At 43.7% G+C, this 27,087-nt stretch overlaps 2 protein-coding genes across 3 annotated transcripts in view; one reads left to right on the forward strand and one right to left on the reverse strand.

The window, feature by feature from the left end:
• Positions 1 to 640: 640 nt before the first annotated feature.
• On the reverse strand, positions 641 to 4,885 carry cdkn2c (cyclin-dependent kinase inhibitor 2C (p18, inhibits CDK4)). Its single transcript, XM_076153216.1, has 3 exons — positions 4,545 to 4,885; positions 3,132 to 3,264; positions 641 to 1,678 (listed from the first exon to the last, which is right to left on the reverse strand). The coding sequence occupies exons 2-3, from the start codon at positions 3,261 to 3,263 to the stop codon at positions 1,319 to 1,321; spliced, it is 492 nt and encodes a 163-aa protein (XP_076009331.1). The 5' UTR covers position 3,264; positions 4,545 to 4,885; the 3' UTR covers positions 641 to 1,318.
• A 48-nt stretch (positions 4,886 to 4,933) lies between these two features.
• The window catches only part of faf1 (Fas (TNFRSF6) associated factor 1), a 55,654-nt gene continuing 33,500 nt past the window's right edge, over positions 4,934 to 27,087 (forward strand). Inside the window, exons 1-8 of one of the 2 annotated variants that reach the window (XM_076153215.1) lie at positions 4,934 to 4,949; positions 6,455 to 6,578; positions 9,527 to 9,595; positions 11,903 to 11,949; positions 14,241 to 14,527; positions 14,641 to 14,732; positions 15,030 to 15,121; positions 21,254 to 21,359. In XM_076153215.1, coding sequence (XP_076009330.1) covers positions 6,519 to 6,578; positions 9,527 to 9,595; positions 11,903 to 11,949; positions 14,241 to 14,527; positions 14,641 to 14,732; positions 15,030 to 15,121; positions 21,254 to 21,359 — 753 coding nt within the window. In that variant the 5' untranslated portion in view covers positions 4,934 to 4,949; positions 6,455 to 6,518. Of the gene's footprint in view, positions 4,950 to 6,277; positions 6,367 to 6,454; positions 6,579 to 9,526; positions 9,596 to 11,902; positions 11,950 to 14,240; positions 14,528 to 14,640; positions 14,733 to 15,029; positions 15,122 to 21,253; positions 21,360 to 27,087 lie in introns of those variants that run through there. The other variant, XM_076153214.1, reaches the window with a different exon arrangement.

Here is a 27,087-nt window from a genome sequence, read left to right on the forward strand (position 1 = left end):
ACGCCTGTAAGTGATTTCACAAGTCTTCTTTCTTCTTTTGAATGTAAACTAATACGCACTCACACATACCATATTCACACACTCACAGCGAATAAAATAAATGTTATTTATATCGAAGTAATATTCTTTGTACTTTTTTTTGTTCGTCTCCTTTTAACGGCAAACGAGATGAGCGTATATGACGAGAAATACACTTTGTCTGTTTTGCGGTCCCCCTTTCTCGCCCACACACTCTCACAACAGATTAGAAAAAAGGACGAAGGAAGGAGACATGTCTTACTTTTGTTCCATCAGAGGACACCACTGCACACACACACCTGCATGTATCTGAGCTCATTGCATTAAAAAAAATATTATTATTAAACTATTCCCAAAAATATTTAGAGAATGTTTAATATATTGAACATATATATGAACAATATTCATTACGAAGACGAATATGATCATGTTCATATATTTGTTTTTAAATCCACAAATTATATGAAGAGAACCAGCGCGTGCACGGCTAGTATGACGTCAATGTTGATATCTTGGGAGTAGATTAATATTTACTGATGTTATATTCCTGTTCGTTCTCCTGAACGATTGGATACAATTGTGTGAGCATTCCTCAAATTGTTTATCAATCAAAGACACGAGGGAATTGTGTTTGTTTATTTTCATTTGTGTAACCCCGCCCCCCATTCGCCACCAGTTAACCGTTTGTTATACAGTAGCTCTGATATGAACGAGTCGAACATTATAAGCTCAAATCAGACCTTCTTGTTTCTGATGTTGAATAGTTATACAACTGTTTGTTTGTTTCGTTTCTAGGCCTGACACACAACAATGTGGGCAATGCTTGGTTATCACAGAGTGGGAGAGAGAGACTAGAGAGCAGGGAGATTAAAAGGCGAATCACAGCAAAGCCAAAATTACATGAAATCAATCCAAATGACAGACGATAGATCGATTAACACATAGAAGCTTAAACATCTTACACCTGAAGCTCTGTTGCTCTGGGTAACCGTGACCTTAGTAGGCTCCTTACCCAGCATTCAGACACAGGGCCTTCAATTTTTGCCAATCTGGTTAGTTGCGCTTTTACAACTTTTGATTGAAACACATAAAAAAAATTACAAAATTACATAAATTTGCCGTCATTCTCAAAGTTTATATGCTCAATTCATTTCGATCATTTTGAGCATTTTGATCAAAATGATCGAAGCTAACAACACCACGCGCACAAACTATTTTATTTCGAAAACAAGTGCACTTAAAATGTTGTCAAGATAGAGCGCGAATAATTCAGTACTGTGTATAAAACCAATCACATCGATTATTGATTCAGATACTCAGTGATGTATGCGGCAGTGTCCAGCTTGTTGTAGGCGAGCGCGAGCTGGCAGGCCGTGTATCCGAGCCCGTTGGCCTTCCTGGGGTCCGCGGTGCTCCCGATCAGCAGTTTCACCGCCTCCAGGTGTCCCTCGCGGGCGGCCAGGTGCAGCGGCAGGTTCCCGCGCGTGTCTACGAGATTCACGTTGGCCCCGTACGCGAGCAGCACGAGCACCATGTCCGCGAAGCCTTCCCGCGCGGCGTCGTGCATCACGGTCAAACCGCAGACGGGGTCCCGCAGGTTGGGCCTTGCCCCAGCTTTGAGCAGGGCCTCGGCCACAGCGGGGGCCCCCAGCTTCACAACCTGCGCGGGGAGGAAGAGGAGGATGGAGGAGAGGAAGGCTACATATTAGGATATTAATATAAGGACGTGAGGCTGCGTGTTCATTCCAAACATGCTGCACCAGAGCAAATTCCTCTTGAGTGTTAACTGGCGAATAAAGCGATTCTGAATATTCTCACTTTATTATCCGAGATGAAAAATCCTCCTGCGTGTTACTCTACCCAAAACCGGAAACACACTCCAACTCCCCTCGCCAGGTAAAAGCTTTAACATGCTTCTCATAAGGTGCTTGACTGTGGTTTCATGGTTTCAGTTTGATGAATGTTGCATCCTGCATGAATATGTCTATTCACCTCTATTTTTTGCGGCTGCATTCATTACATTACATTACGTTACATTACATTACGGTCATTTAGCAGACGCTTTCTTTCACTCATCTTCCTCATTCTGTGTGTGTGTTTGGGGTTCATTTCTCTGACTAACCCTTCCCCCGCACCAGCACCATGCAGTATTACTTTTACTGCTGCTGCTACAACAACAACTTCTACTTCTACTCCTAATGATTATTATCAGGTAAAGAAAAAGAAAAGAAAAAGTATAGATACCTTATGTATAGATGACTTATTATTATTATTATTATTATTATTATTATTACTATTATTATTATTATAGCTGTTGTAAATGTAATGTGTCATGGAACTCACAGAAAAAGTCCAGCCACCATTTTCTCCATTTTGAGAAACTGTCCCATTGCTTCTCTTTTTCACGACTTATACATGCATCCTCCTTTAACACCAGGTTTTATATGCATTTACACACATTATATGTTGAAATATTTACATATAGAAACCACATATTGTCATTATTGCTGGACTGTGAAAGAAAGCTTTCTATGAATTATGAACTATTAATCAAAATAAAGCAATAATAACAAAATAAACTGTAAACTATACAGAGACACAATAAATCAACTTGAAAACACTTTTTTTTGTGTTAGTTTGCTTTCAGATTTATTTTTGTTTCCTGTTTCTTGTGTGAAAATAAGGTTTCAAGCTAATTTATCTGGACACAAGAAATTAGTGCTGTAAAGTTAACATATCATGGTTTTTTCTACTGGCATAATAATTCCCATTAAACTTGAGCTCAATAATACATACTGGTATTATTCTACACAGTTCTGATCAACTTTTTTTGGTAAGTTCAGTAAACTGCTCATTTAACTTATTTTATACCTGACAACAGGCTTCCTACTATTTGACTTCTTCATTATAAGGAAGTATAGTTAACAAAATAATGTAAAAATAAATTCTGATCATGACTTATACTCTCCCAAATACAACAAAAACAAACTAATATTACACAACAAATGAATCTGAGGGATCTTCTTAGCAATAAGATGATTCAGTATGAACAATTACCTTTATACTAATCCACATTGACACAAAGTCATTAGAAAGAGAAAGTTTAGACCAACCTGCAATGCAGTTCTGCCATATTTGTTATATCCATTGATATCCGCTCCATTTTCCAGCAAAAGCAATACTTGGGGTAGATCTCCTCTGGCAGAGGCATTGCAGAGATTGTCAGTTTGTGAGCCCTCAGCCATTCTTATGAACAAAGAAGAAACAATGGTGTGTTTAACAGGAAGAAGGGCATGGTGTTTTCCAGATATAAGGTCTACAAGCACCGCCTTTCCTATACCAGGCGTGACCTAAGAAAAAGGCCTCATCCAAACTTTCATTTATTGTAGGTGTCACATGTTGGCAACATGACGTCGGTTAGCATTTGTATTAGCATTTCTCTGCTAGCAAAAGTAGCATTTCAGATACACCTCAAGGATTTATGAGGAACTAAACTGGCTGATCTCACATAATCCAACTTCCACAGCTCTTTCTCATATGCCACATGGGCCTACCAACAAACCCCAGAAGGGCTGGGATGTGTTCACAACATTTGCTGTGAAGCCAAAAAGGTGGATTTAAGATTATGGAAAATGTTTTTATTTTCCATTTTGACTCTGCTCCACCCAGTGCAACAGAACAGTGCATTTTATAATAAGGAGAGGCCCTCTATTGACTTCATTGCCTGTGCAGCCACAGCGCGTTTTAGTTTGTGCTCATTCTGTGCACAGAGGGAGGAATACTGCTTTTGTAAAACTCTAAAATGAGTTTTAGTGGCAGCTTGTGAAGCAAAACGTCGAAAAGTATGAACACAAAACATCTGCAGGCTGTAAACACACACACATACTGCTGCCTGCATGAGACTGGAGTTTATTTATGATGTTGGTGACACTTGTTACCAGAAACAGCCATATTTAGTATATTTAGTCAGGGCACATTGACTCTGTGGCGCTCTTATTATCCTTACAGCTTACTGGCGATCCTGGAGCAGACGCTTATATTAGTTAAGGCTGCACAGACGCGTCAGAAATGACCTTAAAGGATATTGAAATGATAAGCAGCCAACATAAAGCTCATTTATGATCGCAGGCTATGAAATGAAATGTCATCGGCCGTGTGCGCGTCATTTGCTCCGGTCGACTCGAAGGCTGCGAATAGGCTGCAAATAAATAAACATGTGACAATTGTGCGCATGTGTCATTATCAAGAGATACGATGTCATCCATAGGCATTTCCCGCTCATTTTCACGATATTGCTCGTATGTAAATAGCATTAGACTATTTGTGTGTGTGTGTGTGTGTGTGTGTGTGTGTGTGTGTGTGTGTGTGTGTGTGTGTGTGTGTGTGTTTGAAGTAGAGGTATCTGCAGCGTAAAGCATCAGCGGCAGAAAGCCTCCTTCTTCCTGTTCGTATAAAGCGGATCGAAGCTGCGTATCGATCCCAATGTCAGCGAGGAGGCTTGTTTGTATTAGCATCAATAGTCTTACCGTGTCAACGATGGTCCCCCAGCATCAAACCATGGCTACAGCGATGTCCGATCCACTTTGTTTCAAACTCTAGTCCATATGTCCAAACATAGTTCATCGACTGCCTCCGGGATATCCTCATTAACATCGCAAGAGATGGATCATCTGAAGCTGCAACGTGGAATCTAGGAAGCGGGGTGTTTGTTTCAAAGCCCCGACTGTTTGGCTTTGGCGTATGATTTTGAAATTGTTACCAGAAACTGTGAGATGAGATGATTGGATAACAGAACGATAGGCGGGACTGGACAGCATGAAGGGAACTTTTTGGCAGAGAAGCCATTGGTGCAAAGCCTGATGCTGCTGCTGCGACGCGACGGTGATGCCTGCGTCACGTAGAGGTTTGAATTCAGCGACATTCCACCGTGGGTGAGTTTGTTTTATGATCTGACCGCTATGTCTTTATTTATATTCACAAATCTCAAAGCCCAGAAGAGACGACCGGGCTTCTCTTGTGTAAATCTGTTTCCCTTTACCATACCGCCCCCTAGCGATGGAAGTGCAGACATGCGGCCGTTCAACTGATGGCACTGTACACCGAGAAAAGCGAGTCACACCAAGAATGATGGGCACCTGCTTTCTCTCATAAGCGATATCCAGTCAAAATAAAGATGTTATATACAACATCCAGCCTGAATGAGTGTGAGAATACACATGAGACCAAAATATCTTGTCATCTCTCAGAGTGGGATTGGTTTGCAGCCAAGGGTCACAATGCCTTACATACAAAAATAGAAAATAAAATAATATATATATAATATGATGCAATAAAGCAGTTCAAAACTTCTAGTTCAACAGAAAAGTATTCATATCAAGTGCTATTTATCATTTAAGATAACAAATTCTGATCCGGGCATTAATGTCATGATTCCTAAAGGTGCTGGTAATCAGACATGTTTATTGAATCACACATGTGGGAGACTTTCAATGCAGAGCCAAGTTTGGAAAAGTTGATTTGACTTTGTGAGGTCAAAATACCAAGGAGCATCATATAGGCTGATGTCTCTCTCCTCCAGGCTGTAGGTAGAGATATCGTCACCTCCTGCCAGTGGAGGGAGAGCTGCTGCAAAGTAGAGAACCAATGTACTGTAGTATAGAAGGTCTAACAAATCTACTATGCACTTTAAGATTGTGATCTGCCGAGGTCAAACCAACTTCGCTCTAAGTTAAGACTCACTACATGGTGCGTTTAACGATTTGCGTTTTGTTGATGCAAGGCTGTATTTTAGCTAGATGAATATAGGCGGTGTATAGGATGCATCAATAGATTAACATTTAAATCTCCGATCGTTTGGCAAGAAAAACAACATTAACGATCACCCCACGTCCCCAGCGTGACAGGGCTAGCCGTAGTCATGGTTTCATTTATTAGAGGATTCCACAATATCTAAATGTAAATTCATAGATAACTACAGATTACACACGTCACTATCTATTCCTCACTCCAGTTTCAAAATACATACAAATAGAAGACTAAACGACACAAACTATACAATTAATGTCATATGTCGTGGTGTCCGAGTGTTGTAACTGTATGGAAACAATCCGAATATTAATGTGGGAGACGTAAATCTGATCTGTCGTCTGTTCACACGCGTCAGGCTGTAAGAGAAACCAGATAAAGACAAATGCCAGAAAAAAACACGCATCGCGTCCTCTAGCCGGGGATTCACGGCAGCTACAGTCACTTTACGTTAGCCGTAAAGCAATGGACTAGTAACAATAATGATAAGAGATAACTGAACACTGTAGGATTAGTTCACAGAATTGTAGTTATCTGAGCCCGGTAAAACCCGATAAAGTTCAATTCTTGTTGTTCGCCAACCTTTTACTCGGCGACAACCCTGACCAAAGTCTTTTTTATTTATATTTAGTGTCCCTGTTTGAGGCGTGAGAGCGACGCGAGCCAGTGGAAGAAGCTTTTAGCCAGTCATTGCCATGGCCTCCGACAGCGGTGATAGCAACATGGACAGAGAAATGATTCTGGCGGACTTTCAGGTGGGTTTCTGTTCGTGTCCGCACATTCCGCGAGTTAGACACCGAACCTGTGTGCTGCCTGTCGCATTGTCTCGCTGTCAGCAGCGCACAGAGCCGGGCTGAGCTTCGCTGCCTGTGGTTAGCACGCCGAGCTAACAAACTGGCAACTTGCTAACTGAAACACTGAGCTGTTATTAGCGGCGAGCTCACTAACGGGGACATACCGGCCACGGGATGCCGGTAATCCCGCTAGACAGTGTAGTGGAAGTCAATTATGGCCAGTTTGTACGTTTAGTAACCGGACCGATGAGGTTAATGTAACTGTTATGAGCCCTAGAAGCTTAACTGTCAGCTTGTTTACACATTGGTAGTAGAGAAATGGAGTCACCGAGCAGGGAGATGCACTGAGATTACTGTCCACGTTAAAAAGTACATTATGTATTATTATGTCAGGGGGTTTATGGAAGGGAATGCTTCTCTAGTACAGGTTAGTCAACTGAAATTCACATTCAACACATTTAGGGGTTAATGAATTGTGTATGTGGGCACAAAATGGGGCTCAGTGTCCTCACGTTAGTCTCCTGTTATCTTGGTACCTAGAACAGAATCTCATTTCATTCCATTCTCATTGGTTTGTTTAAATCAATAAGTGCAGTTTCAGATATAAGGCTCTTTGGATGAGTGCATGTGTCACTCTTAACTAAACAAAACATCTGCCAGAGCAAATGTTTGATGTGCAGGTGACTCAACATCTGATACTTGTACCATTAATTTGGGAATATAAGAGGAGTTAACACTTGAGAGTAAAGACGATCCACTGCTGCTATAATACCACAGTAAAACTCATTGTTGGTTGACATTAATGTTGGTGAGTGACCTTTATCTAAGCACAGCTCTAAACTAAAAGGCCACATGTGTGCTGATTCAACAAAAGCATGATTCACATGAACAAAAGCTGAAGTCACCATGGCTCAAATGTGATCTTAGGAAATCAAATGTTTTTTTCCCCCTGTGTCATATGTAGGCCAGAACAATCCCTCCAGGTTTTTGAGTTCAATGGGAATTTAAACAAACACAGCTTTTTTTTTTAGTGCTGCTGCATAATTCTTCATTTTACCACACTTTTACATCAAAATCATTTTACTGTATACATTTCCTTAAAAAAAAAAAAAAGCAAAGATCAAAATCGTGTGTGATGAAGCAGGGAAAAATCTAAGTCAAGTCTAAGTGGTAATGTGTATCAGAAGGTGATTGAAAAATGAATAAAAGATGTTGAAGGCAAAGGAGTGGGAAATGACCAGTTCACCTTTAGTTTCTCTTTATTTCCAGTTAGTATCCTGTACTAGAATGTTTCAATTCAGCTGCCATTCAATGAAGACAATGGTATTTGGGCCTCTTCAGCCTGTAAGGTGAACGTAGCCTCAGTCTCCCTCTTTCATACGGGATAGCAATAAATATCCCACCTCATTTTGTTTGCAGCCATATCAACTGGAATCTTATTTAGGTTACTTATTTAGATCCTTGACAACTCACTCCTATCTCCTACTTGTCACGCCACACATCCATGATCAAACCCAGCTACAAACGTTCACATACTGTAGTTCCTCTCATAGCTGTCCTATCCTCTGAAGAAAATACACCAGTTTGTGCAGTCAAGATCCAACACTGAGCTCCTATTGTTTTAGGGTAGATTTTGGTGGGAATTCATAACAATCAAGTGTAACTATACAGAGCCCAGTGCATCACAGAGAGCCAGAGCGAGGACGCTAATGCTCGAGGAAGGGCATCTCCACTCAAATGCTCCAGAGATCAAATCAAGTCTCACAATCTTATCTTCTTGTATCTTTCTCATATATATTATTTTATACTACTATTGGAGAGAGTGTGTACACGTGTTGATGTTTGTATGTCAATACAGCGAGTTCCATTCCCTTAGCGCCTCCAAACCTGACATTAACATTGTTCAGGGCTCCAGCATTTGTATAAGGTGTCTGATTTAATCTACATTTTTTATTTTTTTTTAAATTTGCATTACCAAAGAAGTGGCGACTTGATTGAAACCACTTTAGCCCCCCCATAATGACATTATGTTACTGAGATCAGGAATGATGTCACTGTTGTCAATGTCATAAATGATGCAGCAGTTGTTAATGACATCATGAATGAAGTCACAGTTGACACTGAAGGTGAACTTGAATGGAGGCATCCTAGCACCCTCCTATCATGACAGCCTGATGTCACAGTTGACGCATGCAGAGACATGATGGTGGAGGGATGTGCTTCCCTTCTGCTCTGTCAGGCTGCAGTTCCCTGTCAGGCTGCCTTCTTTATTTTTGCTTGACACATGTTTCTTTTATAGCTAACACAACCTGCAGATGGTCATTTACAGGCATTCATGAAGGAGGGAACTTGGTTACATGTTAAATCTGCCTCTGTGCTTTATGAATTCCCCTCCTCCTGTGTTTAAACTTCTAGGGGTAACATTTAGAATCTCCTTCTCCTAAAAAGTTATGTCAAAGATCACAGAACAGAGGCAGTGAGCCTTATGATGCATCAGTTGAGTATCAGGCTGGACTGCAGGTATGATAGGGGGAGGGTCGGTTCCTTAACCCAGCATTTAGTCATGGCCAGGTTGTGTTGGTTGTGCTAACTTGTTAGATGTGTTCAGGCTCCTCACAGTAAAAGGTGCTTGTTGAATCCATACTAACCTGTAGACACACTGGTTCAACATAAGACAGTCCCTGGTTTGGTGTTTATTTATTTTGCTTCGTTCCATCAGCGAATGCTCAGCGGCTCTATAGAGCAGTATGCATTGTGACGTGAAAGATTGTTGGTAATTACATGTTGGAGGTATTTCTGAAAGCAGTCACCGATTCCACTATTGTTGTTGTAGGTGTGTGTGTGAACAGCTCACACAAACAATGCCCCATTCTGTCCTCATTTGTTCTTCTCCTTGTTTCCTCTTACAGGCCTGCACCGGGATTGACAACATAGCAGAAGCGATCACTCTGCTGGAGCTTAATAACTGGGATTTAGTGGTAAGTTCATTAGCTCCCCGCTTTGGTCAATGCCCTTTTGACAGACTCAGGCTCAGGCTCAGTCTTCACAGTCCAGGGTGCCGCTAACGTCCAGCCACTCACTCTGCCACATTACCTCCTCATTCACCCTGCATATGTCATTCATCAGACACTGGCTTTGACACCAGCACCCGGGGCGGCTTTGACAGAGGGTGTATCCTGAGGGAGGTGTGTGAGAGTGAGTCAAGTGTTAACACTAAGGTGCACAGAGATCCTGCCAGGTTTTTGTGTTAACTCATGATGAGTCAGAGAAGCAAGGAGCCCTTTAAAGAGAAATGCATATTAGAAGGTGGGGGGGGTCGATCTATATTTAGTGTGGCACTGGCAGAATCTCAAAGCAGAGGCAGGACAGATACTGGAGCCTGGACTCACTGCACCTGGAAAGCTGATGACTTGCACTTCCTCTGCATGAGCTGGTTGTGGTTTTTGTAATATGGAGAGGAAAGTAATAAGAACAGATGAAAGACAGGGGGAAAAATGATTAAACTGAAAGTATTAGGACAAAATAAGTGTGTGTTATGTAACCCTGACACTCCCAGTAAGAAAAGACAGAAAAGCAGGACACATGTCTAGTGTCTCATTATGCGAGCCCATATTTGTTGTTCCTGTTTTAGTGTTTTATCCTCTCTGCAGTTTAAAACCCTTTAATGACCTTTAACCAATGCAGCTTGACGAGACCTTCAGACTTGCTGGCTGTGATGGAGTCGAGTATATTCAGTGATGAGACGTGTTAGTTATTTTTGTCACCAGATTTCTGGAAGGAAGGGAAAACGTCATCTTGCGCTCCAGAGCTACCAAACTCCCTGCTAACCTACCGTATACAATCACCCACCCATGGAATGATGCACCCAAAGTCTTCATTCTTTAATTCAAACCGTAACCTATGTTTTCAAGAGAACACAATAAAGGAAAATGAAATAATTTGAAAATGCTGTTGACCATGAATCAACCGCAGACTAACATAGATGAAATTCAAGACAAAAACTCTATTATACATAAATGATTCGTGATTAGAGACAGAACTAGCTTCAGCTTTCATATTGTGCTCATTCTAGTGCAGCCAGGGTTCAAGAGAGATCCATGCAGCCGCCGGTGATTCAAACAAAAGCTCAGAACATGCTGGTGGTGGTGGAAATCCTCATGCGTTTGTCTTCCCTTTGTTCCCTCCATGAATGATCGCTCCATCCTGAACGTGTGTGAACGTGTCAACCTAAGATCAACTAGACACAAATATTTCATCACACAAACAGCTTTTAGGATTTACAACATTTCAATGGCATTTAACTAGTTAAGTCATGATTGGTTGATGTTTGGCCTGATTGTACTCCATAATTGTGTCTACCTTTCCTTTCAGAAACACTAGGATATGATTCTGTATGTCAAATGCAAACATGAGCATCTGAAATGGAAGATCCCAAACACACTCTAGCTTTTGTTTCCATATCAAATTAAAGCTGTTTAATACATGACAAGAAAATACCTGAAGTGCCCCATGTATCCATGTCGGCATGTTGATAAATTCATCTAAGGACATCCTCATCCTCATCATCCTCATCATCCTCATCATCTTATTCACTGCCACGGTCGACCCGCGGTGCTGCTGCGGCTGCGGGACCTTCAGGGTCCGTCCTGTGGTCTCCTCCACAGCTTGTTTATACTCTCCGTCGTCTCATTTCCAAATGTGCAGACCGTTGAATAACTGGCTTGTCCCGACGCTTACAGTAGGTTTAACATTACCACCACCACTTTTTGATTTGTGAAAGAGTTGTTTGTTCTTTGTTATGATCTTTTGACTGCCGGCCTCAGGACGTTCTGTTCCCTTTTTCCTCAGTAAAGAGCAGGTTCATGTCCTGGGCTCACCATCAGAGCCAGACAATGTGTAACTAGGTAATGCCGTGTCAGCTGTGTTTTATCAGTCAGTCATTGATTTGGATTCATTTTGATTAGGAGTTGATTCATAACAGGTTATGTCTTTAATGTAATTTGAAGATGTACAAACCCGTGGCGGTGTTGCTCTTTGTTCCAGCTCATTTCCTACTGTGCGTCTTCATTCCCAACTTGGCTGGAAAATCTGAGCTGCACTGCTGATGTGTTATGAGGATGATGTCATGCTGTGTTAACTGTGTCAAACATGTTCCACTTTGATGCTTGCTGCTGTACAGTGATGACGTGAAAATGTTTGTTTTTGCAGTAGGTAAGATTTGACTAGTGATAATATAATGTGACCCAAAGGTGTGTGTCTGACATTTACTCTCACTGTCATCACAGGCAGCCATCAATGGAGTGATACCACAGGAGAATGGGATCTTGCAGAGGTAATACCACACACACACACACACACACACACACACACACACACACACACACACACACACACACACACACACACACACACACACACACACACACACACACACACACACACACACACACACACACACACACACACACTGTGAATTACAGACAAAAGTGTAAGATAAACACTCGGCATTAGTGAATGCTGCTTGAAGTAAGCAACAAAAAGCCCAGATCAGCTAGAAACACAGATGAATAAGTCATCTGTGAGTGTTATTTACAAATGCATGAGCACTTGTACATCTTGTTATTATAGCCTATGTTTTGGTGAGCTTGACTTCTGTACTAGGGTGTGATCAGCATTTAGTGAAGAGATAGAGGGTCAAGAGTGTGTCTTTCCTGCTATCGTCCTGACCACAGACACAATCTCACAGTCACGTGCTGTGTGTCTGAATGCTGCATGTTTTATCCGTATACAAACTGCTTGAGTTAAGAGCCACTGTGCTCTGATATGAATACTGTTTTGGTGCTGTTTTGGTGTAATGATCGTGCACAAGGAAAGATGCTGCTCTGCATGACTTTGACTTTAACCTAAGAATGTCCAGGCTGAAGGAGACGCATGCATGAAGGCACATGCATCTTACTGCGCTGACACTGTGGTGACACATGGGTTGTATACTTTTTGATTTGTGCAGAATGGTTAGGAGTCATATGTCCATATGTCCTGGCCTGTCTGTCTGCCTGTACATAACACCAGATCAGACCCACATACACACTACACGTTGGTGTGGAGGTCCTGCTATGTTTCCTATTCAGTTGTGCTGCTGGATGGAGGAATAATAAGATACTGGAACTGCAGGGAACTTCTGTGCCAAGAGTGAAGTTGTACACAGTTTCTAAATTGAAAAGGTTTGTGTAAGAGGCTTTGTGGCTTCACTCTGATTCAACCGTTAGTTGACACTCATGAATGCACAGAGCTGACGTGAACCCACTCGAGCTGGAAGTGTTCCGCGAAACCGTTTTATTTTGTGTACACACTTGTGTACATGTGTGCACATACATGCATGTGCTCGAGCGTGCTGAAGGCCTTTGGGCCATGAGAAGATCGCCGGCCTTTCTTAAGGGCACACATTGCTGTGAATGGAGGCCGGCTGGCAGTGTGACCAGCCACCAATACATTTACTAAGTGGCTGGCACTGGCCTGAGTAAGCTGGCCTTGCCCAGTAAACAGACCCCAGTGACGTGGCCTGAGCTGGAGCCAGATGGGGGCCACGCCAACGTTCAGTCTAAAATGGCCCCCCCCCTGCCCCCCAAAAGTCCTTTTTTTAGTTAGCGAGTTGAGAATCTTAAGAGGCTGGTCTTGTTGATCAGTAACCTGCCTCCTCTCCTCAGGGCATCTTTCTTCCTGGCAGAACTTAATAAACACGTTGAATCCCCTGTGAACCTGCCCTGGTATTGAGTGAAGTGTTTAGTGCTTGGGAACACCTTCTGCACTGCACAGGGCCACAGTGCCATCTAGATGTAGGGCAGCAGGGAACTATGCCCAAACAGTAACAACAGACGATTTAACGGCCTCCAGAGTTACTGTGCCAACTTCGGTGAGAGTTCATTCAGTGTCTGCTCTGCTTACTGAGCGCTCACACCAGACTCAAGGGAAGGTTTGAGGATTGTGTTCTTTTTGGAATAATGTCTTTTGCATTTTTGTGTTGTGCTGAGTACGTTTTTTTTTTTTTTGCCTTGAGTGGGTGATGCATTTCAAAATATCCAACATAGGAAATCAAAGGCAAACATCAAAGGTTACCTGCAGAACAGACAGACATTACTTTGGGTTCATCCCCCATCTTGTTGTCCTAGCCTGCTTGTGGAGACTTGAGGCTGTCGATGGTCAATCAACATTGTAGAGTCTTTGCTTCTCTAATGTGTGGGACAAATGAAATGCAGGCTTTGTGAAAGCCAGTGAGAGTGGAATTCTGCTCTCTCCTCCTCTGTTATGTTTGGTGGAACAAAGACCGGCCATTGTTTGGGGTCAGGGTTCGAAAAATGCTTTTCCTATGGCATGGGGACGCTGCGTCCTACACTTGGCATGGAGCAAAGACAAAGAAACAGAAAGAATAACGGCTGTGTGGTCTAAAGGGAAGAGGGGAAAGCATTCTGTCCTTTGCTTTTCCAGTGATTGAAAAGACATAAACTGGATCTATTGCTGTCTGGATGTTGCTTCTCTTCTCTATGTGTGTGTGTGTGTTACTGTGTGTGTTAGTCCTTTGTGTTCTTCAGTTTCCAGATCATCTCTAACTTTGTCACATCTGTGCAGTTCCTTTTCCAGTGAGGCCAGTCAGGCCAGTCAGGCCAGTCAGGCCAACGTCGTCGGACCTCTCAACCAATCAGAAGCAGCCGACGCGGCAGCGGGAGGCGTAGCTCCTCCTCTGCCCTCCTCTTCATCTTCGTCCTCCTCCCCTCCGTCGTCCTCGACTTCAGCCTTCTGCCCCGTCGTCCCTCCCTCCAGACTCATTGTAGAGCGTCAGCCTCGGATGCTCAACTTCAGGGTGGAGTACAGACAACGCTCTATAGAGCTGGTGTTGGAGGAGGGCAGCACAGTCGGTGAGCCCCCCCTCCCCCTCACAAATACTGACGTGCACAATCTGCCATCTTGTGGTCGAAGCTGTAAAGCCCATTTTTATTTTGTATCCCTTGTTTCTGTTTGCTATTCACAGGAGAAATTAAACAAATCCTGGAGACAGAGCTCGCTGTTCCAGTGTCCAAAATGCAGCTCAAGGGGTGGAAGAGTGGCGACGTATCCGATAGTGTGAGTGAATAGCCTTATTATAAATGTTATGTTATAAATAGAAGCTGATCACAGTGCATCTCCTGGATGATCCTGCGTTAACACCAACATTTAGAGTTCTATGCCATCTGTAAAGTTCATACAAAGGCATCTTACTGTGCTGATATTGTGTGTTTGTATTTGTGTCGCCTTCATGGTAAAATGGGGTTTGCTGGGATCTTAAATCTCTCCATTACCAGTGCATCTATTCGTCTTTGTTTCCACTGACACATCCCTGTGTCTGTGTGTGTGTGTGTGTGTATGTGTGTGCATGATCAGACGGTGCTGAGAAGTTTGCACCTGCCCAAGAACAACAGCCTGTACGTCCTGACCCCCGACATTGCCCCTACTGCCAGTACCAGCAAAAACAGGTATGATCACCTATCATCACCTATAATCCAGCAAGTCTTAAGTCTGTGTCTGAACTCCTGATAAATATTTCCTTTCTCCCTGTCATCTTTTAACACGAATACTAAGATTTACCAGCTCGGGTGTAGTTCTTACCAGTAAACACAAGGTGGCAGTGTATGTTCATTTATGGAGCTGTTGCTTCAAGAATCCGGCCTCCAAATGACATTTTCATTGGTATATTAAGAGACATTTGACCTGCCTGCGCACATTCATCTCCTCACATCCATTGTGACATTTTGAAAGGAAAGCCTCCGGCCTCCTCCGCCCACTGTTGTGTAAATACTCATTTTCTCTCCCTTGTTTGTATCTTTCCTCCGAACATAGTTGCTCGCCAAAGGTTGTTTTATATCATATTCTTCAGAGACTGTGTGTGTGTGTGTGTGTGTGTGTGTGTGTGTGTGTGTGTGTGTGTGTGTGTGTGTGTGTGTGTGTGTGTGTGTGTGTGTGTGTGTGTGTGTGTGTGTGTGTGTGTGTGTGTGTGTGTGTGTGTGTGAAATCCACCCACACTATATATTTATCACGTTGTCCTTCTCCCCTCCCGTGCCGGTCTGTCACATTAGTGATAGAACCCGGTGACGAGGGAGATTGGGTGACAAAGGTCCATTAAGCCTGTTCTCCATCCACAGGTTGGGCTGCTCGTCTTAGTGAAAGCGCGGCGGTATTAGCAACCTTTCCTTCCGAAATGTCAGGCTGCTCAGAGTAAAGGCGTCGCGGTAATACAATCACAGGTGGCAGATGAATGCGGATCTTCATTTCATCATGGCGGGGTAAACATCATCTTGAGGAGGATATCTCCCATAATGGGCTTATTCCTCACCTCATTGCACCTGCATGTACAGATAACAAAGACCGTATTTAGTTTGATTTGGCGATAAAAGCGCCGGACTAGACATTTGTGTGAGAGTGTGTGTGTGCGTGTGTTTGTAACATACTGTGTGTGCAGACATGTTTTTGTATTTTTTTACTTGTTTTATTTTGTATTATGTGTGTAGCTGGAGCGGTTTATGTACAGATATGCTCATCCTGCGTCTGTATGCGTGTATGCCGGGTGTCGGCGTATGTGAGGATTAGAGACGGCGCTCGGCTCGCTGAGGAAGGTAAAGGCATGAACACAGTCTCTCTCCTAAGTATCTACGCACGATTGTTCAGAAACCTGTCCGTCTGATAATTACGCAGCAACGACGGAAACATTTTTCGTAATGTCACAGATGAGCGTTTAATAACAGAGGGAGATTTAAATAAAAATAAAACTCGGGAACCTATTTGGGACCGTTGTTCTTCAAGCAAATCACAACTATAAATGTTCATTAATCCTTTTAATCCTAATCCTAATTATGCAAACTAGAGGCCATCAATAGTAGTTTATCCGTCATGTCACAAATTTCCGCCATCATTTGAATATTTTATTCATATCTACACCTTAATCCTTATCGGTGCAGCATTCTGTGATAGCGTTTGAATTAGTTTAATTCAGTAACATTCCTCTCTGAGTTGTTTATCGTCTCTCTTGTAGCAGCCAGGGTTTGTCCCAGGCCCCGGTTTGTTTTGGGCTGTTGACATTGGATTCAAAATTAAAATGACTTTGCTTTCCCACCGTTTCCTCATGTTAGCAGCCAAGCGAGCGGCCGCATCTCAGCAGAACCCCTCGCAAAAAAGAAGTCATTTGGCAGTTTGCCGCTTTGCCTGCTAGTTAGGCTAAGTTGTAGTGATATTGTGTGGGCAGCTAATGGCCCTCATCTCACTAGACCTCCCTCCCTCGCTCTCTTCTCTCCTTCTCTTCATCTTCTCACTCCCCCGGTAGCTGCTGTGTCTTTTTTAGCAGCGCCGTTGCCATTTCTCCAAGTGTTATCGATATTATTTTGGGTGTCAGGAGCTCATTATCCTGTGTCAGCTATTTTGGTGGCGGACAGGGCTGAATGGCGCGGGGAGGGCTTGTGTGTGTGTGTGTGTGTGTGTGTGTGTGTGTGTGTGTGTGTGTGTGTGTGTGTGTGTGTGTGTGTGTGTGTGTGTGTGTGTGTGTGTGTGTGTGTGTGTGTGTGTGTGTGTGTGTGTGTGTGTGTGTGTGTGTGTGTGTGTGTGTGTGTGTGTGTGTGTGTGTGTGTGTGTGTGTGTTCACGGTGACCCTGCTGTCACGCTGGGAGACGATAGGTGACAGTTCACGGAGTAGGTGGGACCGTGGGAGCCGTCTCCTGTAGTGCGTCCAGACGAGCTGTTGGCCTGCATTAAAGATAAACTGTGGTCACACACTACTTATCCACAGTACACACACCATTTGTGTGCAAATTTGTTGCAGTAGGCAGAGCTCAGTGCAAGGCCTCCAGATCCACTAGGCGTGCAGAGAGGGAAGATTTTCACTACAGCACCAACTGAAGGCACAATGCTTTAAGAGAACTGAGCTCATCTGAACTTTATACTTTTTAATGCATATGTGTGGTTTGGCCTCTAAGTTAACGGATCCAAGGATGTTATTGGTCACTCACTGTCATGTGAACCTAAATGTCGTACCTCTTTGTAGGATTATATCCTGGTATTTGTAACCTGACCCCCCCCCCCCCCCCCCCCCCCACGTAACCATAACCCTAAAGACATATGAACAGGGGGCAAAGAAATTCTGTTCTGTTCACTCGTGTGAGCAGATTGTCTGTCAGAGTGATATTTGAAACGAAATGCGAATACAAATTTAATATAAATTCTACATTTTAATACTAATTCAAAATAGCCATAGAGCTCAATCAACATGACTTGGACAGTGGAAAGTGATGATTTTAGCCTACAAAGGTAAACTAGAAGAGAGCAAGGCTCTTGTATTGGATTGTATGGAATTTAACATTTCTCCCCATATTTCTTGTAAATCATCGTTTCAAAGATGGTCATCTCTCATCTCCAGGTAAATATGATGAGAAATAAACATTTGATTCTTTGGGAAATTCTCCACCGAGCCATGAGTTTCTCCCCCGTTAGTTATTGAGTTGTGAGTGTGATCAGAGCTGAATGCTGCAGTGTTAAAGCTTGACTTAAAGAAGCGTCTTTGTGCTTGTGAATACAGGAGGGTGTTGAGGAGGAGCTAATCTCTTGCATTAGTGATGAAGGCCTAATGAATATTTTACTGTACTCTGTTTTCTTCTTCATTTATGCTGCCCTCCTTCCCTTCAGGAAGCGTGCACGGCCGACCAAAAGCTATTTTGATCTCAACTCTCAAAAAGAAATTTGAAATTGCAAAAAAAAAACGAGGATCCCTTCGGCGCGGTGCGTTCGCCTCGCGGCTTCCCGTCCATCCCCTCTCCGCCACGGTGTGTCAGTTTGCCCGTCGCAGTGAAACAGATGCTTTAGGGAGTTAGCTTGCCGGCTGGTTAAGGCGGCCCTGATGGAAAGTGTCTAATGGTGAAACATGCTGATTAACTTTGGGACAAGATGGCAGAGCAAAACAGAGCAGAGCCCGAACTGTTTCGCATCCTGCTGCTCTGCTGTCGGTGCAAAATGTGGAGGAGGTAAGAAGAACCGGGTGTGCCCTTGGACCTCCTCTGTTTTAGACGCAAGACAGTCTGCATGTATTCTGTGTGTGTGTGAGTGTTTTGAGGTGGTTGAATCTCACACACACAGGTTGTGAGTCATGTGTGAGAGGCTGGGGAGCTTGTGCATGTGGGAGTCTGTGTGTATGGGTATTTGTGTTTTGCAGGCGTATATCACATTGAGTGTGTGTGTGTGTCTGGCAGTGCTAGTTTAATAAGGTCTAGAGTCTGCTCTGTGCCGTGGGGACTCACAGCGGAGGCGATGGGCTTACCTCAGAATGAAACCAATCTGTTTAGCCCGCTCCTCTCCCCTACAAAATGCTCCATTTTCTCTGTCCATAAAGTTAAATGACATTTTCCTCCCCTGCACCCTTATGCCATGTCAAGTGCTTCCAGAGATGTTGCGCGCCGACCTAGATGTCACAGAGCGTGTGTGTTGAGAGAGAGAAAGAGAGCTCTGAAGGCAGAAGCAAACACCGAGACATCCGCACTCCGACGCTTTGAGGGGCCCGCTGCTCTCAGAGAGACAGCTCCTTAGAAAACATGGAGTCGAGACGCAGCAGCGATATTACACCTAAAACAAGGCTGTATCTGCTGTGTTTATATGTGCACTAGCAGACCTCCTCAGACAGATGGTTAGTGACAGGGAGCGCGGCGGTGACTCATTATGACTGGCAGCTTTCTCCCTTTCCAACGCGTTCATTTGCTATATTTATACTTTTTTCCGAGCGCTCCAGTTTTTCAAAGTAAATCTTGAACAGAACTCCCCACCCACACAGCCACCAAATGGCTCGTCGTCCTGCCATGAATGACTGCTAAGACGTTCCTTCTTTGCTTGGAAGGACAGAGTAACACTTCCACTCAGTTTACCCTCTATCTCTGTCTGTTTAGGAGTCGAGTTGCCTGCCAGCAGCAGCCTGGGATTGTGTCCAAACAAAATCATAATGATATTAGCTAGAGCCGTATTTATGAGTCCTGAGTCCTGAGTTCTCTCTCTCTCTCTCTCTCTCTCTCTCTCTCTCTCTCTCTCTTGCTCTCTCTCTCTCTCTTGCTCTCTCATTCACACACACACACTCTCATTCTCTCTCTCTCTCACCCCTTCTGCTCAGCCCTATTACATATGCATCCATCCTTCCCACCCCACACATTTCCAATCTTCCCCAGTTAGCTACAACAAACATTACATTTACATATTGATTTCGTAGTTTTAGTCAATGTAAATATGCTGTCATTACAGTAAATTTGAGCTTCTGTTAACATAAGCTCGTCCAGATCTGCACAGATTAAGGCTGTGATTGCATAATTAATGTGTGTGCTACATATTAATTCCCCCATCCCTCTCTTTCTCTCAACTCTTCCTCCTCTCCTTGGGTTCTGAGCCCTGATTAAGTGCCTGCCTTGGCCCTTAAGCCTCCCATTGATATTCAGTCTCACAGACCCGGCGTTTGCTCAAAACGCTACTTAACCTCACAGCTTATTGTAAATGAAGCTTCCAAAAGTTGATTCCTCCCTCCTCCTCCTCTGTCCTCTCGACGTGCAGGAGACAAAGTGTCTGCTTTTACGTGGCTCATGTCCTCTGTTGTTGCACCAAAGTGAGACGGATACAGAACCGGACCGGACCAGACGTTCTGCTCCGTCAGGGTCACCTGTCTCAGTGATGTCATGCCTGACCTTCACTGTGAGGCTTTGATGGACCAAACCAGTGTGACCTCTTCAGTTGTACCTGCCTTTTCTGTCCCACTCACATTTGATGGTCATCTTGTATTTTCTGATGCAAGTCACAAAAACTTCTCCTTCCTCTTAAACTCTTAAGAGGAATCTAAAAAATTTTGATCGAAATGTGCCGTCGTCAAATGCTGCGAGTGAATTTTCTTTTTTAATTAAAAGTGATTTAGATAGTTAATACCTTCTCAATTTATGGTTGGTATTGAAAAATCCCAATGAATTTGAATGTGTCAATAATAATAATAGTGCCATATTTCAGTAAAGTAGCTAAATATTGCCGTAATCCAGCAGCATCTGCTTAAGAGGTAGCGCCTCACAGTTGCAATTCTTTATATTTTTTTGGCTTGAAGATGAAATTGGTTGCGTGTGCTGCTACCTCACTCACCGCGTCGCACATCACCACATCATCCCCGCAGCGCTGGAGACCTCGGGTGGGGTCGGAGCCGAGGAAGCGCAGCGTTTACCTGTCTTTGTTTAAACCATTACCACCTGGCTTGTTTGCAATAAGAGCAGATTGAAAGGGACCCCGTGCTGTTCCTGTGCAGGTGGCCTCAGCGACCGCCTCCTGCTGTGCTGAGCGGCGCTCCGGCCAGGCTTGTTAAGGCACAGCCGGGGAAGTGGGTGACTGGCCCCCGAGAGGAGGCACAGCAGCGGGCTGCCTCCCTCCGGCTCTGCAGTCTACCACTCGCCGACAAGTTCCTGCTTGCCCTGTGTTTGACTCACGCTGCTCTTGGCAATAGTGTTTGTTTTTCTTTCGCCCCTCTTCTCCTTCTGTGTCGCTTTTTTCCCCCATATGTTACATTACATTACATTTTTTGCTCACCTTTCTCTCATTTATTTCTCTTTTTCTGTGTTTAGTGCTCTCCAGGATTCGCTAAACCAGACCTTCCTGCTTGTAATCAGTCACCGTGAGGCCCAGAAGGACTACAACCTCCATTTCCCTGGCTCAAGAACTATACAGGAGGTCAGACACACACACACACACACACACACACACACACACACACACACACACACACACACACACACACACACACACACACACACACACACACCAAATTACAATCTACTGCATCAAAAAAGGTCCCTGGATATTATAATGATGTAGTGTTGCAGTTGTATTATTATCAAGTGCCACACACACACACTATGTTTACATTACATGCACTCAATATTCTGGTTATTTGTCTGTACTGATTAAAGCACAATTCAGGCCCTACACATTCACTCTGATAGGATCCTGTGAGTCACAGAATATACAGGACACCTTACCTACTCCAAATATAATGTTTACCCTCTGGCAGAATAAATAAATTAGCAGTCATGTGATCAGGCTCTGTAGCTCTGTAAGCGTATTTATTTAACCTATTTATTTATTGCCTTAATTGAAGTTTGTTTGCATTTAATTTAATCCAACTTTATTTATCCCTGAAGTGCAATTGTTTTAGAGCCCAAAGCCTCACACACCATGGAAACATAAACACAAGGGGAAAGAAGAAAAAGACATATATTTTGCATCTATGTTTTTTTCCTTGCGTATTTTCCGTAGACTGGCAGCAGATTGGATATTTGAGTACGAGGACATATCCTTTCCTTACAGTTCAGCAATGAAGTCCAGGGAAACAGGAGTCGAGGGTGGTTTCAGAATGACTTTTTAAAAGCATCACTTGATTAAAATAAGTGGGTTCCAGCTGAAGCCCCATTTTAGCTTTGGTTACATTTTTTGCACAGTAAGAAGCCTGGAATTTGGCTGGGGTTTGTAACAGTGTGGTCACAGAGAAAAGGAACTCCTCACGGCCAGTACTGAATGGAAGAAGGATTATTGCGACTAATATCTCATTCAGTGTGCATATGGACAGTGAGTATTAATTCAGAATAGACTTAAAAAAATCCCAATCTATCCTTTAAGTCTCTAAGTCTCCCACACTGGACTCACATAGGAGGGGCTTATTGTACCTAATTCTGCTCTCCCACAATGCATGCTTTTATGCAGGTTGCCAAACATTGCTAGTCTATCTCAGCCATCGATTCATTATTCATTACAAATGATCACATTTCTGAGCACATAATTACTCTCACAGCTGCGGTCTGATACACCCCTCTCTCTCTCTCTTCTCCTCCCCAATCCCCCAACCCTGCGTCTCTCTCCGTGCGTCTCTCTCTACACTCTCTGCAGTCTAGGAGGAAACCTAAGTGACTGAACATTGTTTGATTTAGGCATGTGGACTGCAAGTCCATTTATTTCCTTCATCTGAAACTAAACAGTGGATTTGGTAGCATATCAAATATTCATAGTTAGTCATAGTGGACCTAGTGTGGCGACAGTCCCCCCTCTCTGTCCATTGTATTACTGTCACAGCTGCATCTAGATTACAAGGTTAAAGAGTATGAATTTGCATGTCACTGTATACACAAACACAAAGAAAGAAGGAGACCTGAGCTCTCGTCATTTATTATTCACAGTGGGTAGCCGGCTGTCACAGGTGAGAGAAACCCAGCATTCTAAACACGGGAATGCAGGAAATGAAGGGACTAGTCTTGGCTTTAGATGTGCCTGACTAGAAGCCTCAGTCTTAAATCTGAACGCTCTCCTGCAAGTCACCTAATGACATGTTGCTATTTTCCAGACCTTGATTTGCACTTTGCCTGTCTGTTTGGTATTTTCATGCCAGCGCAGCATGCACGGTGCAAAGGAGGGAGGAGAAGCACAAACAGATGGGCGTTCCATTCAAATTAGGCAAGCTGTTGGTATTTTTGTGAAAACTGAGCCTCTGATGTTGTGCTCAGAATACACATCTCCTACCTGCTCTCAGCACAGCATCAATCATCTGTTTATTTAGCAATTTAATTGAAAAAGTACAAATAAATACTCTGTGGACAAACACAGCAATTAAAAGGTAATGCAGAATAATGGAAAATCTGAAAGGCAGCAAGATGGCTCTGTGTGTGTGTGTGCGTGTGTGTGCGCTCCATCCTCAGCCTCTTATGTGTGAAGCACAGCATCAGAAGGCTGCTGTCACACACACCATTCTCCATGAAGGCTATCGTGGTTAAAACACGGAGTGCTGCAAAATAACACACACACACATCTATGCCGCTGCACACATTTGCCTGTTCTGCGATTAAAGGGAGAAATGTGATTAAGCTCTGTACATGCATGGAATTAATAGGATTCCGCCGCTCTCTGAGTACACATGATGCGTGTGTAATCGCAGTATGTCGCTAGTCTGCCCATCGAGGAGGCGATTAATCCAATTAAGACGTCTACATGCCTTAATAAATGGATTTACAATCGTATAATCTTGGTCGTTTACTCGGCGTGAGCAGACTTCAGTTTGTGCCTGTTTAAGTCACATTAAAGTGAATATATGCCGTTTATTGCCTTACTGGCAGAAGAATCCACGTTTTAAAGTGCATGTTAACGCACTTAAAGAGTTGCAAAATAAAGCCAAGGCACATTCCTCATGTAGAACACAATATCAGTGCCTCAGCAAAAATTAATCTAAATTTTAAAAGTCTCATTATCTGCGTTTGGCTGCAGATTTGTTGTGCTTTCATTTAGGAGTTGGCACTTCTTAGACAACAATATTATTTCTTGCGTGGAGAAGCTGCCTGCACTCTGCTCTCCATGTGGGGAGGGATTTTCATCATGCGTCACTGTGATCACAAAGGTCAGAGGTTTAGACAGGAAGAATGTGACAGGCTGGACAGATAAGGATAAAGGTTTACACATCATGGGGAGCACTATTAAGCATTATGGCCTCGATGTATGAAGTGAGAGAGGCTGCTGTTTAAGATCTGATGAGGGTGATTTTGTGTTTGAAAGTTTTTTTAAATATTTTTTCTTTACTTGAACACCAACAGTAACCCTTGTGATGTCATAAGAGTCCGTTTCCCCGGCACACCTCCCTTTAATGCCACAAAAGCCTCTATACGGTTGTTTTCACATGCCAGATAATGCTCCACATCACCTGTAAGCTGTATTTGAGGTGTAAGAACAGTGGGGATCTCCCTTCAATCACCACAGCCCTTTATCCTTTACACATACAGTAGCACCATGTGTCTGAATGAACACAAATATCCTGAATACATGGGCGTCATTAAAGCCCAGCCTGTATTGTTCTCTGCGGTGGTTTGATATCATCTTAATTCCCTTATTTTTCACCACGGTCTCTCCTCTCATGGTCCCTCTATGTTACATCTCCACTAATTATTTCCTTTGTCACTTAACAGCATTTTGATTGCTCTCAGTGAAATGGTTTCCAAGTTCTCTGCTCACTGCAGCTGCTGCAGCTTGGGCCGGGACTATTACACACTAATAATAATCAGACTACTAGCAGGGCTTGTAATGGTGCTAATTGAACAGATTAGTAGAACCGACGACAGAGCTGGAGGAGGCAGCCTTCCTCCCTGCTTTTCTCTCTGTGTCTTCACGCTTTCCCTTTCTTCCTCCCTCCCTTTCTCCAGCTCTCCCTCTCTCCTTCTCTCCTCTCAGGCAGATGGTTTTGATGAGCACCCACTGTGAACCTTAAGTGTTTCTGCTGGGATTACAAACACTGGGGAGGAGTCCCTGTGGCGTGGAGGTGGGGGGGACCAGGGACACAGAAAGGAGGCAAAGGACTGTTGGCTTGGTGGGGGGGCTGTAAGAAGCCATAGGGGATGTAGAAGGGACAATGTGGGCTCAAACAGGCCTCCATGTTGCGGTCTTTTCCTTACGCATGCTTGTCTTTAGGCATCCGAAAGCCTCCTGCGGTGAAAATGAGGCCCAGAACTTTAACCTGCTTAGATCTGGACTCTGTTTGCCCCATGTTGACCATACTCTTTATATATTTACTCTTTCGCCAGGGAACGGGGCTTCTTTCCCTTTTTTTTTTAATAATGTAATGTGTTAGGAAATGGTCCATCATTAAACCATGTGTGCACACAATGTTAAGGCCTTTGAAAAGGTCCAAGAAAAGGTATGAAGGCCTACAGGTGCAGATACAAAGAGGAGAGGAGAGGAGAGGAGAGGAGGACACACTGTGTTGAAGTTGAGGGAGATCTCAGGGACGCTGTTTTGCAATAATTTGTTGTGCACATAAAGCAGAGGAGGAGTCGGGGTGTGGAATTTTGAAATTAACACACAAGTCAAAGACAAAAACCCAGTGGGTGTATTTCTTGTATTCTAAGAAGCAACAAAGAAGTAACACCATATTCAGCCGGCCTGACTCCCCTCTTTACTCCTACTGTGTCCACTCACAGACACATATGGACTCCACCACAGAGCATCTTTCTTTCTGCCTCTTTTCTTTTGTCTTAGTTGAAGACAAGCTGATGGTCCCTGCTTGCGCATATCAATAGGGATAGAGTCCCGTCTTCTTGTTTGTCTTTGCCAAAAGCTCTGGCTTTGCCTTGTGGCTCTCAGGAACTGCCCCTGCCCCTCCCTTTCTATTTATTCATTCTCCATCTCTCTCTCCCAGTGTCCCCCTCTACCCGCTTTCTTCTCCATCTCCAGAGCACAGGGCTGTGTAGACTCTGATTGGCATTACCAGACAAGAGTGTGGGGGTTAGTTGCTGGCTAGCATGTGGGCTAAGCTGGAGAGTAAATGTTTGCCAGGGAAGTAGAGGGTAGAATAGGGGTGGCCGCTGGGTCCTCGGTTGTCCGTGACCAGACCAGTTGTCCTGGGGATTTCCCTTCTCCCCTGCAACCTGGGGCTGGGCCCCGTCCCCGTCCCCGCTCCGCAGCTGGGAGACATATAGGGACCAAATTCAGATAAGACGACACAGCTGAAAAAAGGATAGATTGAAAAATAGGTATGAAAGAGAGGCATCTGGTGTCTAAAGAAGCCGAAGAAAGAGAGCGAGTGAGCGAGCGAGCGAGAGCTTGTGACTGTTTAACAGCAACCTTTCCCACTCTTTGATTTGCTTCCAGCCAGGGATTACAGGCACTTGGCATTTACAGTGAATAGATCATTAATTTTGCTGTGAGGCATATTGCCCAGCAGTTCAGCACCACTGCCAGTCTAATGTTGTGTATAAGTGGCTCATCACAGCCGGAGGAGCATCAGACCAGACAGCAGCATTTATTTATTAGGACCTTTTATTTAAATGATCTTATTAAAATGCTTGTCATGTGATTTGCATCCTGCATGTGCACATACATGTATATAGAGCCATTCAAACACTGAGCGTACAAATTAATTTAATAGCATTTTTCAGTTTATAACACTGGCGTCTTTGACTGCTGAGGCCTGCAGTGATGTTCAGAGAGTGCTCCTTTATTATGGCTCAAACTAATGTGACTCTGTAATCGTTTGTTTGGAAATTGCCGTTTTAGTTTTAGTCAACGTCATCAAAGAAATATAATGTATTAATTTATTTAGTTGTGGCCTTCTCTCCTTGTCCAGAGTGCTGTGGTGGCAGACAGGGGGCAGCATTATACAGTATTGCTTCATGCATGAGGCAGCTTTGGCCCGAGCACCAGAGCTACCAGGCTTTGTGTCACCGTTTGTGTCACATTTACACCGAAAACTCGGGCCGCTTGTAAACACACAGGGCAGGGAGATGTGTGATGCTTTTGCCAAGCTGTTGTTTATTCTAAAGCTTCTTATATTTAAATACTGTTGCGTCAGAGGGATAATAGTCTTGTACTGTGCATCGGGTCTGAGAACACATGAGTGTAGATTCGGTGCTGTTTAGCTTCAGGTGGGCCT

The sequence above is a fragment of the Genypterus blacodes genome, unplaced genomic scaffold (genome assembly GCF_046128005.1).
Source record: "Genypterus blacodes isolate CSIRO-AG114 ecotype Tasmania unplaced genomic scaffold, CSIRO-AGI_Gbla_v1 ptg000058l_1, whole genome shotgun sequence".
In the NCBI taxonomy this organism is placed as follows: Eukaryota; Metazoa; Chordata; class Actinopteri; order Ophidiiformes; family Ophidiidae; genus Genypterus; species Genypterus blacodes.

Excerpts from the sequence above, each read along its gene's own strand:
- cdkn2c (XM_076153216.1), bottom strand. The coding sequence starts at position 3,263 with ATGGCTGAGGGCTCACAAACTGACAATCTCTGCAATGCCTCTGCCAGA. Across the intron at positions 1,679-3,131 it reads ATGGCAGAACTGCATTGCAG|GTTGTGAAGCTGGGGGCCCC; the intron begins GTTGGTCTAAAC and ends CTCCCCGCGCAG.